The sequence below is a fragment of the Mobula birostris genome, chromosome 32 (genome assembly GCF_030028105.1).
Source record: "Mobula birostris isolate sMobBir1 chromosome 32, sMobBir1.hap1, whole genome shotgun sequence".
In the NCBI taxonomy this organism is placed as follows: Eukaryota; Metazoa; Chordata; class Chondrichthyes; order Myliobatiformes; family Myliobatidae; genus Mobula; species Mobula birostris.
This window is the reverse complement of record NC_092401.1, coordinates 30,833,243-30,852,448: the sequence shown is the minus strand read 5'-3', so window position 1 is coordinate 30,852,448 and position 19,206 is coordinate 30,833,243. Positions and strand designations below refer to the sequence as shown.

General features: G+C 41.1%; 1 protein-coding gene across 1 annotated transcript in view; it reads right to left on the bottom strand.

Annotated features, from left to right (window-relative positions):
* Window positions 1-3,107: 3,107 nt before the first annotated feature.
* The window catches only part of LOC140191089 (uncharacterized), a 48,564-nt gene continuing 32,465 nt past the window's right edge, over window positions 3,108-19,206 (bottom strand). The window contains exons 7-8 of the mRNA XM_072248165.1: window positions 17,212-17,362; window positions 3,108-3,253 (exon numbers count right to left, since the gene is read on the bottom strand). Coding sequence (XP_072104266.1) covers window positions 3,108-3,253; window positions 17,212-17,362 — 297 coding nt within the window. The remainder of the gene's footprint in view (window positions 3,254-17,211; window positions 17,363-19,206) is intronic.

Here is a 19,206-nt window from a genome sequence, read left to right as displayed (position 1 = left end):
ATGTGAAAACATCTCAACATCTGCTTTGACAAGCTTCCTTAGAATTTTATATGTTTGAAATAAGGGTCACTCCTCTTTTGTCTAAACTCCAAGGAATTCAAGGGCCAACTGTCCACCTCTCTTGATAGGACAACATTCTCATCCTGGGCGCCCCAGCAATTAGCAAAGTGAACATCCTTTCAGTGTAAGGGACCAAAACCATATGTAGTATTCCAGGTGTGGCTTCACCAAAACTCTGTACAACTGGGAAAAAAACAAATCCAAACCCTTTGCAATAAAGGTCAATTTACTGTGTGTGCTTTTTTAAGCTATTTTTCCCCTGCATATTAACTTGTGTTTATTGCATTCATACACATAAATTCCTCTGAGCTTCACTCAGTCACTCTACATCTAAACAATAATCTATGTACATTTTTGATTCCATTTACGAAAGTGTAGGTATTTTATTTTTCTTACATATGTGAGGTTTGGCACAATCACTCTATCTATATCCCTCAATCTCAAAATTACCATATCCTCAAACTCTGATACTCTTCCACCAACCTTTGGATCATTAATAAGCATGGAAACCTAACATACTGCTCCTGCCTCCAGGAATTGATACAGGGTCACCCTTCTACTTCCATCTTTCTCACCTGAAAAGGACCAATTAATTCCAACTCTGATTTTCCCTCCCTGTCACATCCTCAAAAATTTTGAGCAAATTCATCAAACATAATTTACTCAAACTATATTTGATTATGTTCCACTTCATTAAATGATTAGTTATTTCCTCTGTGATTATTGATTTGTAGAATTTTTCAACAATAATTGTTAATTAACTGGCCTGTAGTAACTCACCTTCTATCTTCCGGCTATTTTGAACAAAGGGGTGACATTAGCAGTTTTCTAGTCTTCTGGTACCTTCTGGAGTTTAGTGACTTTTGAAAAATCCCAACCAATGGTTCCACTCTGCAGCCACTTCCTTTAAAATTCATGGGGGTAGGCCAGTGGGTCCTCACCACTTGTCTGCCTTTAGCCTCATTAGTTTCTCTAATATTTTCTCCCTCGTGATTGGGATTTTTACAATCCTCTTTGTTATTTGAAGTTAGCTCATCTATTATCTGAGGGATGTTTACAGTTTCCTCCACAGTGAAGCGTCCTTTCTCTAATATTTAGTTTAAATTCCTCTCTACAACTCTATTTAGATGATTTGCTAGGACACTGCAGCCACCACGATTTAGATGAAGTCTCTCGCAAAGGAACAACTCTCTCCTTCCCCAGAACCCATCTCTGCCACACCACACTATCAGCCACACATTAAATCTTATTTACCCTTGGCCAATTTATACATGGCTCATACACAGGTAATAATCTGGAGGTTATCTACCTTGTGTTTCTGCTTTTCAAGTTTTGCTCTGAGTTCCTTGTAATCCCACAATTGAACCTCCTCTATCTTTACCCATGTAGTGAGTGCCTTCATAGACCATGACATCTGGATCCACTCCTTCTCCAGCCCAGAAGAAATAAAGAACATAGCAAAAAGTCTTTGCTTCAGGAACAAGCTCTTTGGTCTATCAAGTCTGTACCAACTATAATGCTAACCCAACAAATCCACCTCCTTGTACATGGCCAGCCTCACTATTCCCTGCAAATTTAATGCTCTCAACTTTGACACCAAGAAGGCAACATGCCTTTAGAACTCTAGCTTTAGAGAACAGTGTCTGTTCTCCTAACAATATTATCCATTATGACTATTATGTTTCTCTTTCCTGCTCTCCCTTGAATGGCTTCCTGTGCCATAGGGCTATGGACAACTTGCATATCTATCTTGCAGCCCCAAGTCTTGGCAACACAGGGAGTAAGAACTTTGTACCTGTAAGCAAGGAACAGGGCTGAGTCTTCCCTGAAACTATCCTCTGGAACCCTCTACCTGTCCTACCTGTCTCACCTGTAGTCACACCATAATTCAATCATTTGCACTTCAGAGCCAGCTAATCTGAGGATGTAATTGCCTCCTGGAAATGTTTCCAGATAATTCGCACCCCTGCCCCCCTCCAACTGATGTGCGGCAGTGTTTGTAGCTCGACTGCGCTGATAATCTTCAAGCAGCCAACTTTTTTTCCAGATATAGTCACTATATACCCGAATGAGGCCCACTAGTCCCTGCTGTCTGTGGAGAAAGTGTCAAATCTCAGGTAGACACAAGACAAGAATTAAGTATACAGTATGAAGGATAGGATGGTAGGTGGTGGTCAGCTTTGCGGCCTGAAGGTGACTACTTTGTAGAATGAGGCAACAAGCAAGGACATTGTCATGGAATTTAAGAGACTTCCTAGAGGGAGAAGAATTGATGAAGGTGGAGGGAAATGGACAGGCCCAAAAAAACGGATGACCGCACTGAAATAAAAGAGAACTTAACTAGGGACCTTATCAAGGTTTATAGGACAACTCAATCCATGTTTGGATCATTTCACTTTACCACCATTTCTCTCAATTAATTCAGTTAGGAACTGTCCCTGGGATATAATGAAATAAATTTTGCCTCTAATTAACAGCATATATTTTTCACAAGCATTAAGGTAAAAACTGACATAGACACTGATGTAGCTTCACAACTGCTATTTTGGAATTATGGTTCTGTATATCCTATTCGATAGACCACATAAAAGTACAGGAATATATGGCAGGGAACAAGTGGATAAAATGTATCCCTCTGACAGTAACATGGGCTCTGGGACCATCTCTCTTTATGTAGTCCATGAATTTCCTCAGGGAATCCATTTAACTAACCTGATATAGAAGCTAAAATTCAAAAACAACATCTGATTTTACAGATGTATTCCAGAATAATTACCTCAAGGAAGATCTTGCATACCCTATTTAACCTATATTCCTTTAGTCTTTTCTCCCTCGTATGACCAACTAATTTACTTTAAATACTTCTGAGCTACATGTGTGGAGTGTGCACCTCATTACAAGATGGAGTTTCTTCACAAATCACAATTTAATCACAAATTTATTAGTGACTTTCTCAAATGGTCTTCAAATGGGAACATTCTAATAGGGAGTGGCCAAGTAGAAGGGAATTGCCCTTTACTGAGGACAGAAGCTTTACGAACAGACATTCAACCTGTAGAAGAGAATTCAATATTACCAGATGGGCTCTCGCCTTTAATGGCTTCCCACAATAGCTCAATGCTCGCAGATTCCGCTGATAATTTTGCCGTTGAATTTGGTAACTCGTTAATGGGAAAAGCTTGAATAACAACTTCTGAAAAGGGAATTCAGATAGAGTTAGTGGAGTTTGTGCTCAATAATACACAATACAATAGACAATAGACAATAGGTGCAGAAGTAGACCATTCGGCCCTTCGAGCCTGCACCGCCATTCTGAGATCATGGCTGATCATCTACTATCAATACCCGGTTCCTGCCTTATCCCCATAGCCCTTGATTCCCCTATCCATAAGATACCTATATAGCTCCTTCTTGAAAGCATCCAGAGAATTGGCCTCCACTGCCTCCTGAGGCAGAGCGTTCCACACCTCCACAATTCTCTGAGAGAAGAAGTTCCTCCTCAACTCTGTCCTTGATGACCTACCCCTTATTCTTAAACCATGCCCTCTGGTACTGGAATCTCCCAGCATCTGGAACATATTTCCTACCTCTATCTTGTCCAATCCCTTAATAATCTTACATGTCTCAATCAGATCCCCCCTCAATCTCCTTAATTCCAGCATGTACAAGCCCAGTCTCTCTAACCTCTCTGTGTAAGACAGTCCGGACATCCCAGGAATTAACCTAGTGAACCTACGCCACACGTCCTCCACAGCCAGGATGTCCTTCCTTAACCCTGGAGACCAAAACTGCATACAATAGACCAAAACTGCACACAATAGGGTGGGATGAAAGAGTTGCAGCTAGGCTATAAAATTTATCCCATCAACAATATCAATTCCTCTGTTGCAGTCTATCCTTAAATGCACTAACTTAATCAGTGGTCGTAAATTTCATCTGCTTCTGTACAGAGTGCAATTGTACTAAACCTTCTCTGGTATATAAAATTACACAATTTATTCCCCTTGCTATGAGATCCTTCATATTCTAAATGGCTGGTCCATAATGCAAGAGACTATTTGATACAAACCCCCTTTCATTTACTATCTGCAGAAAAGGATCCTATTCTCATTTTCTACCATATTTCCTCCAATCATATTTTTGTGCCTACCAAGCTGATCTAATCCTAATGATAACATTATTTGTGTCTCTGCCACTTTAGAAAGAGCATTCCAGGAGTGTAAGTAGTCTCCCTGTCCTGCTGGGGGACCTGGAAGCAGGTGTAGATAGGTAAGTACAGGATTCTTGAAGCTACAAATAATTCTGAGGATGTCTCCAACCTTGAAATAACTAGAGAAAAACTGATGCTACATGACACTGCATGATGTGAATGGTAAAGACACAATAAGAAATCATCCAGCAGCCCTGCCAGATCATTCCTAGGCCATCTTGGCAGAGTTTGAAGCAAGAAACAACCTGCTGGAGGAAATCATCGGGTTGAGTGCCATCTGTGGGGGGAAAGAAACTGTCAATGTTTTGGATCAAAATTCTACATCAGGACTGTAGTTAGAGTCTGGCTCATTAGCTAGTTCAGATCTTGCAGAGCTGTAGTGGAAGGAAGTGTCCTTCAACTCAGACACTGAAGGTACTTTATATGAATTTCATCCTCCACCATATCCTTCATCTCAACCTCTGCCTCATTGTTCTAGCCTCCGCTCTTATTCTATTATCATGTTTTTTTTTGGAAGCGTCTAATTGCCTTGACAATTACCTGTGGAATCACATACCACAAATTTTCTGATTTAAAAAATACTACTGCAAGGAATGTGGTCTTTACAGGTTTATCCAGAACTTAAATGCTCTGTTACCCTCAAGAAAATGGTGGTGAGCTTCTCTCTTGAGCTGCTGTGGTCCTTGAAGTGTGGGGTGTACTCTCAATGTGGTAAGGAGGAGGTTTTAAGGTATTGACCCAGCAGCGGTGAAGGAATGGTGATATATTTCCAAGTCAGTGTGGTTTGTAGCCATTTCTAAGGAACTGGTGTTCCCTGTGCTTTTGCTGCCCTTATCATTTCAGCAAGTAGAGGTGGTGGGTTTGGAAGGTGCTGTTTAAGGAGTCTTGGTGAGTTGCTGCAGTGCATTCTATAGATGATATAGACTGCTGCTACTGTGCATTGGTGATGGAGTGAGTGAACAGCTGTGGCTGGGGAACTTGTCAAGTGGTTTGCTGTGTCCTTTGTGGTGTCAATTGAACTGCCCTCACCCTGTCAAGTGGGGACTGTTCCATCACACTCCTGACATAAACTTGTAGGTAGTGGACAGGTATTGGGGAGTTTGGAAGTGAGTTACTGACCATGGGATTCTTAGCCCCTGACATGCACATCGTATACATGGCTGCACAAGTTCAGGTTCCAGTCAATGGTAACCTCCAGGAAATTGATGGAGGGGATTCAGTGATGGTAATGCCTTTGTCATCTTATGGGATAAGAGGTAGATTTTCTGTTGTTGGGTATTGTCATGTGCTATGAATATAATTCGTCACCTATCAGCCCAGCCTGGACATTGTCCAGGTCTCATTCCATTTGGATGCCTATTACCTGAGGAGTCACAAACATTGCTGAACATTGTTGAAGTAAGCCAACATCCCTACTTCTGATTGTATTACCAATGAAGCAGCTGAGGGTGGTTGGACTAGGACACTATCCTGAGGAACTCCTGTGAAGTTGTTGTTGGCAGAGATGATTGAACTCCAAACATTACAACTACCTTCCATTGCCGTGTGTTGCTGTATAACTCAAACCGGTAAGGGGGAAGGCAGGATTCCTTGATTCCCACTGACACCTAACCAGGGCTCCTTAGTGCCACATTTGATCAAGTGCTGCTGTGATGTAGAGAACAATTTTATAAGGCAGACATTTCACCTCTGGAGGCCTGCTCTTTTGTCTATGTTTGGACTAAGGCTGAAATGAAGTCAAGGTAATACATGCACCTTCATGAGAATCACCTTATTTACCTTAATGGATCTATTAAAAATGCCTTGTATTTGTGCGACACACATAAAAGTTGCTTGAAACTCCAGCTTCTGCAGATTTCCTCGTGTTTGTATTTGTGCATGCTACTTTTGAATTTACCTGCACAACTGTGTGCCTGAGACTCGCACAGTGATTAATGAAATGTATGAAGGGAACCTGAGGAAGGGTGTCTTCACTCAGAGGATAGTGCAAGTGTGCAGTAAGCTGCCAGTGGAATTGGAAGATTCAGGTTTGATTTCAACATTTAAGAAAAGTTTGTACAGGAGGGATATCCATGGAGGGCTATGGTCCAGGTGTAGGTTGAAGGGACTAGGCAGAATAACAACTTGGCACAGACTAGATCGGCTGAATGTCTTGTTCCTGTGCTGTAGTGCTCTATGACTCAATGACTCTAGGAGGTGGAGGCAGAAACCTTGACTGCAGACATTAATTATTTAATGCAACATTAAAGGATCACAGCAAACAGGGCTATAGATATGTGGGTTTTTTTATGGCTCTCCAGGCAGGATGGGCCAGTGGCCTCTTCCTGTACCATAACTTCACACATTTCTCCATTATTTCAGAATGGAGCCTGTCATTCTTGTCATTTTGAAATATTTAAAAGTAACTCAAGGAAGCAGGTCAAAATTTTAGAAATTGTAAATTTTTGATTGTAAATTGTAAATTGTAGATTTTTTTCAATATATCTGCTAAGAACATAAAAACTTTGAAAATAATTGTCTGTGTTTCAGTAGGTTTACCCGTAACATGCATTTTAAGTTATTCTTCCTTACTAAACCCAAAGATGTAATGTTAGAAAGCTCCACCTGGAAGGATGAAATCAAGGTTTACTGAATTTTTAAAAAAGCGAACTTCGGGGAAGAAAAGCTATGCGAGAACAAGGCGTGGCTGATGCAGGGTGGGAAAGTGAGAGAAATGCAGCAAACTATTAGAAACTGAAGATATAAACTGTTAAAAGTTGAATTGGTAGTGAGTATCTCTACCTTACTTGAAAACCTCACGGTGAAACCCCTGGAGGAGAGAAGATAGTGACAAAAGATCTGTTGAAGCTACAGCTATAACAAGCAGCAGCTGTAACAAGACAATATCGGCAGAGACGAGTGTCCAAGATCTCTACTGTGTAACCGGGAATTTCTTCTGTTAAATCATACCAAGGGATTTGGTCAGTTTTTTTGTCTAACTATTTCATCCAATGAATGAAGAAACAAGATGGCAAGCCACCCAAACTGAAGAACCAGCACAGGAACAAAATGGTTCATGGTATAGACGATTTAATACATTTGGATGTATATTTTAATTCGAAGGATTTGAATTTGATTTTCTGCAAGAACGGATTATTTTTGAAAGATTTTGATAAGTTACTGAATGAGATTTACTTTGTCTAAAAGTTATGATGTTGGAGAATTGTAAAAGAAGTTAAGCAGTGAGTAGATACATAACTTTTGAATTTCAATTTGTAGATATACTGACTTGAACTGAAGCTAAAGTTAACCATAATACTTAAGAATAGGAATTCAATTAGTTTTCAAACTAACTAGGAAAACAAAAAGGGGAAGGTTAGTCTGTAAACCTTTAAATATGGAGTAACACTAGGTATAATTAATTAGAGAAATTGGAGTAACGGTGGTTATTCTAATGAATATCATTGATTCCAACTAAACAGGAATTTGGTTTTGGTTGATATCTGAGATTTGGAACCGAAGCAGAATGTTGGAATTTTGAATCGTTCTTACTCATGTAAATATTTTGTATATCTTGATTTTTTTATATAAACAAAACTGACCCCCAGAAGCGTATGTTTTCTATTCACTGCCTCCTTCCAATATCTAGAGCTTCTGATGGTCTACTAGCACCTAGTGTAGTATCATATAATTTGTTTTTTATCATAAGGGGGATGCAGCGACCTGTCACATGAGATAAGACAATCACTACACAGGAGTTACATAAAACTTCCCCAGCCAGCCAGGAGACAATGTATTAGATAACCATAACACACTGATTAGTATACAGAACACTGAAAGAATCATATTGTTCAAACTCACTTATTCAATTAAGACCTACAATGAAAGAAAATGGAAGTTATAGAAGAAAAGGGTGTCAAAATCCCAAATGCTGTTTTAGTCAATGGCATAACTTTAGTCAGTAGTCAATTCAGAGAAGGAAGTCTGAGAATCGGAGAGGGAGTGCGGTGGGAGCCATTTTGATTTTTTGTTCTTATCATCGGAGTTAAGAGAGGCGGAACTGCGCAGATGTGTGACGTCGGGCAGTGAAGAGCTGAAGATTTAAAAGGAACACAGCTTTATACAGCGGGCAGCATCGTTTTGCGGGCAGCGGAGTGAACCGGGAGCAGATTGAAGGCCTAAGGGCTTGGCTCAACAGGCTTAGGCAGAAACGGGTGAGGCAAAGTAGATTTGGTTTTCAATTTTTCCTATTATTTGAGGAAAGGGGGAAGTATGAGTGTGAGGGCAGCTTGTTGTTCGCGGTGTCGGATGTGAGAGGTCCTGGAGTCTCCAAGCCTCTCAGGCGTCCACATCTGCGCCAGGTGCGCTGAGCTGCAGCTCCTAAAGGACCACGTTAGGGAACTGCAGCTGCAGCTCGACGATCTTCATCTGGTCAGGGAGAGTGAGGAGTTGATAGAGGGGAGTTACAGGCAGGTGATCACACCGGGGCCATGGGAGGCAGACAAGTGGGTCACGGTTAGGAGGGGGGAGGGGAAGTGTCAGGTAATAGAGAGTACCCCGGTGGCTGTGCCCCTTGACAATAGGTATTCCTGTTTGAGTACAGTTGGGAGGTACAGCTTACCTGGGGGAAGCAACAGTGGCCGTGCCTCCGGCACAGAGTCCGGCCCTATAGCTCAGAAGGGTAGGGAAAGGAAGAGGAGGGCAGTTGTAATAGGGGACTCGATAGTAGGGTGTCAGATAGGCAATTCTGTGGATGCAGTCCAGAGACCCGGATGGTAGTTTGGCAGGATAGATTAGAGGACTCGTCTGGGGAGGCTATTTGGGTGGAATTGAGGAATGGGAAAGGTGTAGTAACGCTTATAGTGGTGTATTATAGACCACCTAATGGGGAGCAAGAATTGGAGAAGCAAATTTGTAAGGAGATAGCAGATAATTTGTAGTAACCACAAAGCTGTGATGGTGGGAGATTTTAATTTTCAACACATAGACTGGGAAATCCATTTTGTAAAAGGGCTGGATGGTTTGGAGTTTGTAAAATGTGCGCAAGATAGTTTTTTGCAACAATACACAGAGGTACCAACTAGAGAAGGGGCAGTGTTGGATCTCCTGTTAGGGAATAAGATAGGTCAGGTGACAGAGGTATGTGTTGGGGAGCACTTCGGATCCAGTGATCACAATGCCATTAGTTTCAATATACAAACATAATTATGGAGAAGGATAGGACTGGACCCAGGGTTGAGATTTTTGATTGGAGAAAGGCTAACTTTGAGGAGATGTGAAAGGATTTAGAAGGAGTGGATTGGGACAATTTGTTTTATGGGAAGGATGTAATAGAGAACTGGAGGTCATTTAAAGGTGAAATTTTGAGGGTATAGAATCTTTATGTTACTGTTAGGTTGAAAGAAAAGGTTAAAAGTTTGAAAGAGCCATGGTTTTCAAGGGATATTGCAAACTTGGATCCGAAAAAGAGAGAGATCTACAATAAATATAGGCAGTTTGGAGTAAATGAGGTGCTCGAGGGATATAAAGAATGTAAAAAGAATCTTAAGAAAGAAATTAGAAAAGCTGAAAGAAGATATGAGGTAGCTTTGGCAAGTAAGGTGAAAATAAATCCAAAGGGTTTCTACAGTTATATTAATAGCAAAAGGATAGTGAGGGATAAAATTGGTCCCTTAGAGAATCAGAGCGGATGGCTTTGTGCAGAGCCAAAAGAGATGGGGGAGATTTTGAACAACTTTTTTTCGGTGTTCACTAAGGAGAAGGATATTGAAATGTGTAAGGTAAGGGAAACAAGTAGGGTAGTTATGGAAACTATGATGATTAAAGAAGAGGAAGTACTGGCACTTTTAAGGAATATAAAAGTGGATAACTCTTCGGGTCCTGACAGGATATTCCCTAGGACCTTGAGGGAAGTTAGTGTGGAAATAGCAGGGGTTCTGACAGAAATATTTCAAATGTCATTAAAAACGGGGATGGTGCTGGAAGATCGGCATATTGCTCATGTTGTTCCATTGTTTAAAAAGGGTTCTAAGAGTAAACATAGCAAATATCGGCCTGTGAGTATGATGTTAGTGGTGGGTAAATTGATGGAAAGTATTCTTAGAGATGGTATATATAATTATCTGGATAGACAGGGTCTGATTAGGAACAGTCAACATGGATTTGTGCATGGAAAGTCATGTTTGACAAATCTTATTGAATTTTTTGATGAGGTTACTAGTAAAGTTGTTGAGGGTAAAGCGGTGGATGTTGTCTAGATAGACTCCAGTAAGGCCTTTGACAAGGTTCCACACAGAAGGTTAGTTAGGAAGGTTCAATCGTTAGGTATTAATATTGAAGTAGTAAAATGGATTCAGCAGTGGCTGGATGGGAGACGCCAGAGATTAGTGATGGATAACTGTTTGTCAGATTGGAGGTCGGTGACTAGTGGTGTGCCTCAGGGATCTGTACTGGGTCCAATGTTGTTTGTCGTATATATTAATGATCTAGATGATGAGGTGGTAAATTGGATTCGTAAGTATGCAGATGATACTAAGATAAGCGGAGTTGTGGATAATGAAGTAGGTTTTCAAAGCCTGCAGAGAGATTTAGGCCAGTTAGAAGAGTGGGCTGAAAGATGGCAGATGGATTCTAAAGCTGATAAATGTGAGGTGCTACATTTTGGTAGGACTAATTAAAATAGGACATAGATGGTAAATGGTAGGGCATTGAAGAATGCAGCAGAACAGAGGGATCTAGGAATAATGGTGCATAGTTCCCTGAAGGTGGAATCTCATGTGGATAGGGTGATGAAGAATGCTTTTGGTATGCTGGCCTTTATAAATCAGAGCATTGAGTATAGGAGTTGGAATGTAATGTTGAAATTGTACAAGGCATTGGTAAGGCCAAATTTGGAGTATTGTGAACAGTTCTGGTCACCGAATTATAGGAAAGATGTCAACAAAATTGAGAGAGTACAGAGAAGATCTACTAGAATATTACCCAGGTTTCATCTCCTAAGTTGCAGAGAAAGGTTGAACAAGTTGGGTCTTTATTCTTTGAAACATAGAAGGCTGAAGGGGGACTTGATAGAGGTACTTAATATTATGAGGGGGATAGATAGAGTTGATGTAGATAGGCTTTTTCTATTGAGAGTGGGGGAGATTCAAACAAGAGGATATGAGTTGAGAGTTAAAGGGCATAATTTTAGGGGTAACATGAGGGGGAACTTCTTTTCTCAGAGAGTGGTAGCTGTGTGGAACGAGCTTCCAGCAGAAGTGGTTGAGGCAGGTTCAATGTTGTCATTTAAAGTTAAATTGGATAGCTATATGGACAGAAAAGGAATGGAGGGTTATGGGCTGAGTGCAGGTCAGTGGAACTAGGTGAGAGTAAGAATTTGGCACAGACTAGAAGGGCTGAGATCGCCTGTTTCCGTGCTGTAATTGTTATATGGTTATAACAGGAACAGAAAAAGATGAGGGAATGAGGGAATACTAGACTTTCTAAAAGAATATGGTTCAGTTGCCAGAATTATTCCTCTAACTGTACCCAGTAGTCAGACCCCACTTCGAGTACTGTGCTCAGTTCTGGTTGCCTTACTATAGGAAGGATGTGAAAACCATAGTAAGGCAAGCAGCTGTGCAGAGGAGATTTACAAGGATGTTGCCTGGATTGGGGAACATGCCTTATGAGAATAGGTTGAGTGAACTCAGCCTTTTCTTCTTAGAGCGACAGAGGATGAGAGGTGACCTGATGGAGGTGTACAAGAGGCGTTGATTATGTGGATAGTCAGAGGCTTTTCCCCAGGGCTGAAATGGCTAGCATGAGAGGGCACAGTTTTAAGGTGCTTGGAAGTAGGTACAGAGGAGATGTCAGGGGTAAGTTTTTTACGCAGAGAGTTACCCATGTAATTTCTAAGGTAAGGACATGTTCGGCACAGCTTTGTGGGCTGAAGGGCCTGTATTGTGCTGTAGGTTTTCTGTGTTTCTATGTTTCTATCTCCAACCCTTTCTACGGTATACTCAACAGGCAAGTGGTGACCAAAAGGTTTGCTACCATGTAGTTACTTTAGCTAGCATTTACACTCAGAAAGTTGGAAAAGACACCACTCAAGCTTACCTTCATAGGTTGAAAAACCTAGCGAAGCGCAGTGGGAAAGATTATTACAAAATCCTGAGAAAGGTATTAACCCAGTCAGTGAAACCCTTACTATCGAGAATAGGGAAACAGTCACTGTTCAAACTGCTGAAGGTGAACGTAACAAGACCACAGCTCTTCAATTCAGAGCAGACTCCTGTGATACTAACCAGCCAGAAACAGCTCTAGCTGCTGTTCAGAATAACTCAATCCCTGTAATACAAACTAATGGATTTGCAGTGAAGCCATCCCTCTCTCCCAGTGATCTATCCTTCCAGTATATTTGAAGAGTTGTATCAGAGCACATTGTGTGCAGTAATGACTTGATGGCTCATGGTGGCAGTAAGGTTCCAAGCTTTTTCTGGCAGAGCCCCTTGTCCACCTAATGAGGAGTACTAGTGTTGAACTGCTCTGTCAAGATCCATAGAACATGGAAAATATGTGAAAGTATTCTTCCACCAGCTTCTGACATTATCAAATCAATAAGCCTTGGAGCTTCACCTGCTATTTACGTACAACTCCTTGATTCAGCTTTTGCCACCATGGAAGACGGTAATGAGTCATTCACCAAATTTATGAACATGGTACAGAATACGGGTGAAAAACCTTCTGCCGTCCCACAGCAGCTACAGGTAGCATTGACACTGCCTGTAAAGCGAGGCAGAGTTGCTGAATCTGAGGCTAACAAGCATCTCTTATTAAAGCAGTTTTGTAGGGGATGTTGGGACCACTCCCCAATGTTAGAGCTGCAACTGGAACAGAAGAAAAAAACAAAACACGCCTTTGTTTATCGAACTATTGACCTTTCTATGCACGAAGGAAGACAAGCATGCTTCCAGAACCTCAACCGTGAAGCAGCATGTAGGAACAATGCCATTACACAGTCTTAGACTGCAGGTGCCTGTCAAGAAGATGATATAGCACAGCTAATTTCAGTTACTTGTCAACTGACTAAATGAATTGCTGAGCTTCAAAGTCAACTAGCTACTCTACAAACTATGAAACAGCAGAAGGTAAAAACGAGCTCTAAGGCAGCAAATGATATGCCACCAAAAGGGAAGGCTGACACGAAAGGTAAACAAGAGTCTATACTTCATACTTTATACTTTATTGCCACCAAACAATTGATACTACAACGTACAATCATCATAGCGATACTTGATTCTGCGCTTCCCGCTCCCTGGATTACAAATCGATAGTAAATATTAAAAATTTAAATTATAAATCATAAATAGAAAATAGAAAAATGGAAAGTAAGGTAGTGCAAAAAAACCGAGATGCAGGTCCGGATATTTGGAGGGTATGGCCCAGTTCCGGGTCAGGATCCGTTCAGCAGTCTTATCACAGTTGGAAAGAAGCTGTTCCCAAATCTGGACGTACGAGTCTTCTTATAACCACTAACAAACAGCCAAATGTCAAACCAAAACCTTGGTATTGTTTTAAATGTGACAAAGATGGGCATATAGCCAGATCTTGCTGCCATGAACCCAATCCGGCATTAGTAGCAGAAAAGAGAAGACAGCTTGAAAAGAGACAAAGTGAGTGGGAGTCATGTTATAGTACTTCTGAGCCTCATTTTAAACTAGAAGCAATTCCTGTTGCAGGACAAATGGGGACTGATGTTGGCTAAGCATGTCCCAAAAGCTCCAAGACCTTGCTTGGTGAAACAAAGTCTCAGAAAGAGCAGGAACACATCTTGAAGTTTACTGAAAATCATCTGGTGAACTCAGGTGATATGGTTGAAGTTAGTGCTGACGTTTTGCCAGCGGTATGTGAAAGTCATCTCATCCAACAAACAAAACCTGCTGCAAATGTTGCCATTGCATATGTTCCATCATTAATGATGCATTCAAGAGTTATGCCTGACAGTTTCACACAAGATCAGTGTCAGGGATTACCAGTCATTTCTCATCTCTCTGCTGCTGTGATTACAGACTCACAGTTAGCAGATCCTTATATAAGGGAAGTCAACAAGCAGATAGAAACTGGAGAAAAACCATCCAATTCAGTGAGAAACGCAATTCCCAGACTACCCTACCTTCTCGGAGAATGGGATTGTCCAGAGCTAAAAGATGGAATTCTCTACAGGAAAAGATTAACCAGAGATAAAACAACAAACCAGCTTGTTTTACCTGAAAAGTTTCAATGTGAGGTACTTGAGACTCTTCACAATGAGTTTGGTCACATGGATTGATCGTACACTGGATTTAGTCAGAAGCTGATCCTATTGCCCTAAGATGGCTGCTGATGTGGAACACAAGATTAAAACATGTGGCTGATGTGTAAGAATTAAGTCCTGCCTGAGAAAGCTGTTCCGTTAATGAATATTGTGAATACTTGATCCTTGCAGCTGGTCTGCATCGACTTTCATGCATCAGAAACCAATCAAAGTAACACAAAAGATGTGTTAGTAATAACTGATCATTTCATTAAATATGCTTTGGCTGTTCCTACACCTAACTAAAAAACTAAGACGGTTGCAAAGTGCCTATGGGAGCATTTCACCTTGCATTATGGTTATGCCGAACACCTACACAGCGATTAGGGGGCCTGACTTTGAATCGCATTTGATTCACGAATTGTGTGAGATAGCTAGAATTCAAAAAGTCAGAACTACACCATTTTCATCCCAGGGGAAACCCTGTTGAGATGTTTAACAGGACCCTCTTAAATATGTTGGGAACCGTGGAGACGAAATATAAAAATTGCTGGCGAGTACTTGTGAAACCCCTAGTTTATGCATATAATTGTACGAGGAACAAGACAACTGGTTTTAGTCCTTATGAATGGATGTTCGGACAACAACCCAGACTTCCAGTTGACCTAACTTTTGGACTACCCTGGAAAGACAAACATGGTACATCACACTCTCAGTATGTACAAAATATGAAATCTCATCTTGAGGAAAGCTTCAAGATAGCCATGGGGAACTCATAGAAAATGGCAGACCGAAACAAGACCAGGTATGACAAACGTGTTAGCTTCAGAATTGAAAGGAGACCAAGTGCTAGTAAGGAATGTGCACCTACAAGGTAAAAACAAACTTGCCAATAAATGGGAAGAAATAGTTTATGTAGTGGTGAGCCAAGCTAGATCTGCCTGTCTACAAGATATACCCCGAGAACCAGTCCGGGCCCACATGAACATTGTATAGAGATCTATTGCTCTCCATTGGATTTCTTCCTTTTGAAGACAATGAACAACTTTCTCCTGTCCCTGTTCATAAGTACACAACTCGCAGGAGTACGAAGAATGAACAGTCACCATTGTAGTTTCTTCCAGATTTCACATATGTTGAACACCCCAAACCCATTATAGTGCAACCTGTAGCAATATGCAAAGGGACTTGAATAAATTCAAAGGGGGAGGGTGTAACCCAGGTTAATTAAACCCAAAGATGTAATGTTAGAAAGCTTCACCTGTGGAGGGATAAAATTGAGCTTTACTGAATTTAAAAAAAAGAACTTGGGGAATGAAAAACTATGTGAGCACAAGGCATGGCTGATGCAGCATGGGAAAGTGAGAGAAACACAGCAAACTATGAGAAATTAAAGATATAAACTGTTAGAAGTGGAATTAGTAGTGAGTATCTCTACCTTACTTGAAAACCTCAGGGTGAAACCACTGGAGGAAAGACAATAGTGAAAAAAGATCTATTGAAGTTACAGATATAACAAGCAGCAGCTGTAACACGATAATATCGGCAGAGATGAGTGTCCAAGATCTTTACCGTGTAACTGGGAATTAATTCTATTAAATCACATATACTGATATACTGACTTGGACTAAAACTAAAGTTAACCATAATACTTAAGAATAGGAATTCAATTAGTTTTCTAACTAACTAGGAAAACAAAAAGGGAAAGGTTAGTCTGTAAACCTTTAAATAGGGAGTAACACTAGATGTAATTAGTTAGAGAAATTGGAGTTCTAATGAATATCACTGAGTCTAACTAACCAGGAAATTGGTATTTGTTGATATCTGAGATTTAGAACCTAAGCAGAATGTTGGAATTTGGAATTCATCTTACTCATGTAAATATTTTGTATATCTTGTTTTTTTTAATAAACTAAACTTACTTCCAGAAGTGTGCGTTTTCTATTCACTGCCTCCTTCCAATATCTAAAGCTTCTGATGGCCTATGAGCACCTAGTGTAGTACTATGTAATTTGGTTTCCTCATACAGTGTGTGGCCACTAGTCACATGAGATAAGGCGAGCACTACACAGATGTTACACACTGCTGCAAGGTCACCATTCAAACTTATACTGCCCTCGGGCCTACAGTATCTGTACACTCTGAATGCTGGAGAGACATCAGGCTCCTGCACCACTACCAAATTCAGCACTGGTCAGCATTCAGTGAACCAGGAGTGTTCCAGCAGTGCCATATTGCACAGGAGTATTGAACTTGTTAAGACTCTGAGCTGCTGAGTGGATCATGAATGCCCTGCGCTTTCACAACTGACATTCTGCCACTCTTCCCTCTTACTTGTATCACCTGTCACCTGCAGATTGTACTCCTTCCTCTTCCCCCACTTTCTTATTCTGGTTTCTTCCCCCTTCCTTTCCAGTCCTTATGAAGGATCTCGGCCTGATATGTCGACTGTTTATTCCCCTCCATGGATGTTGCCTAATCTGCTGAGTTCCTCCAGCATTTTGTGTGTGTTACTCTGAATTTCCAACATCTGCAGAATCTCTTGTGTTGATGAATTACCACTGTCTTTGCTGCTTGCTTTGCCTTTATTGTTTTCAAACTGATTTGGGAGAAGTGTGGTTGTAAAAAGCAAAATAATAATACAAGACCCCTTCCTAAACCAAACCCCGGTACAGCCTGCTGAGATTACCTATCTTTTCATTTTTTAGCCTTGCTTCTTTTATCTTAGCAATGTCGCGTGATGCTTTCTGTATTAAATTTTCCATTGTCTTCAAATTCCCTTCAGTAACTTGTTTTGATTTGTCTTCTTGACCGAAGTTTGATACTACTTTACCAATGTTCTGTGGAAAGAAAAGATTAAGATGGTCAAGTTTGTTTCTTGCATTGGATCTATTAGACCCACTCACTGACAGACTGACATTTATCACCACTTACACTCATCACACAGATCACTGTTTGCAGAAGGCTTTGAGAATAAGGAGCCACTGAGCAGTCAACCTTGTAAGACATCTCAGCTGAATGTTACATGCTTAAACCCTCCTTTATCCTTTGGCACATTGTTCAACAACAAATTACTAAAATGAAAATAAATAAAAACTACAGATTCTGGACACCTGAAATAGAACATAGAACAGTGCATCACCGTATGGGCCCCTACTCCACGATCAGTCTAACCCTTCCCTCCTACACAGCCCATAACTCTCTTTTTTTCCTTCATCCATGTGCCTATCTAAGAGTCTGTTAAATGCCCCTAATGATTCAGCCTTGACCATCTCACCAGGTAGGGTATCGCAGCCAATTGCCAGTCTTACGCTTGTGTAAAAAGCCTACCACTGACATCTCCAGTAAACTTACTTCCAATGGCTTTAAAAGAATGTCCATTGCTGCTCTGCAAGATCGATGCTGGCTGTCCACTCTATCTAATCCTCAAAAAAGCAGAAAATGCTCAAAACATTTAGCAGGTCACACAAATGTTGCCTTCCTCATTACCAATAAAACATCTTAGACCTGAAACATTTATTGTACTTCTCTACACAGAAGCTGCCTCACTTGTTGACTTCTACTGAAATTTTCTGTTAGTTAATGATATTTTAGTTAAAGGGCTAAATCTGAGAAAGCATTTCCATTTGTGGAGTACCTGCTAGGATTGGCTTCTCCTTCACTGCCTTGCCTTCTGCTGGATCTGTCATATCCATAGGCAAACAACCCACAGAGGGCACTTCCTTCATGAATATTAATGTTTGTTCTTTGGAGTTTTCAGCATTCAGCCTCTAACCCCCTAACACTGGTTTTTCCCCATTTCTCCATCTCCAGTCACAATATCGCAGGTGTCTTTTCCAAGGATCATCACCTTGTCATGGTGGAGAGGCTTGTGAGTTCCTGAAATCCCGAGAATGATGCTGCCTGGAGTTTAGCCATTTGATGCATAGCTCCTGATAGCGTCATTTATAGCAGTAAGGTCAAGGGGATGGTTCCAGCCAAAGAGCTGGTGGAAGATGATGACGCATCACAATAGTAGTGAAGGCAGAGTGCAGTGAAGGGTCACCATTCACATTGCATGCCGTGGGACTGGACCCTAACACTGATCTGGCAAGCTGATATTGTTGCCTGTACATCAGCTTCCCCATGTTCAGCAAAGTCACACACAGGCATTCTACCAGAAGGACTGTTTGGGGCCCTGAATACAGATGAGAAAGGAGGTAAATAGGCAGGTGTACCACTTTGGTCACTTGCAGGGATAAGTACCAGGGGGGAGATTAGTAGGGAGGGACAAATAGACAAGTAAATCATGGAGGGAGTGATCCCTGTCAAAAGCCGAGGGGGGGGGGTGGAAAGGTGAAGATATGTTTGGTGATAAGATCCTTTTGCAGCTGACAGAGGTTGCAGAGAATGATGTGTTAGATGCAGATACTCATGGGATGGTAGATAAGAACAAGAAGAATCTTTTTTAAGGCATAGGAAGATGGGGTGAGCACAGATGTTCAGGAAATGGAGGTGAAGGCAGCATTAATGATGGAGGAAGGGAAACCTCGTTCTTGGATGGAGGAGGACATCTCTAATATCCTGGAAAGGAAAGCCACATCCTGGGATCAAACAAAGTGGGACAAAGGAACTGAGAAAAGGGAATAGCATTTTTATAGGAGATAGGGTGGAAAGGGGTATAGTCCAGATAACCATGGGAATC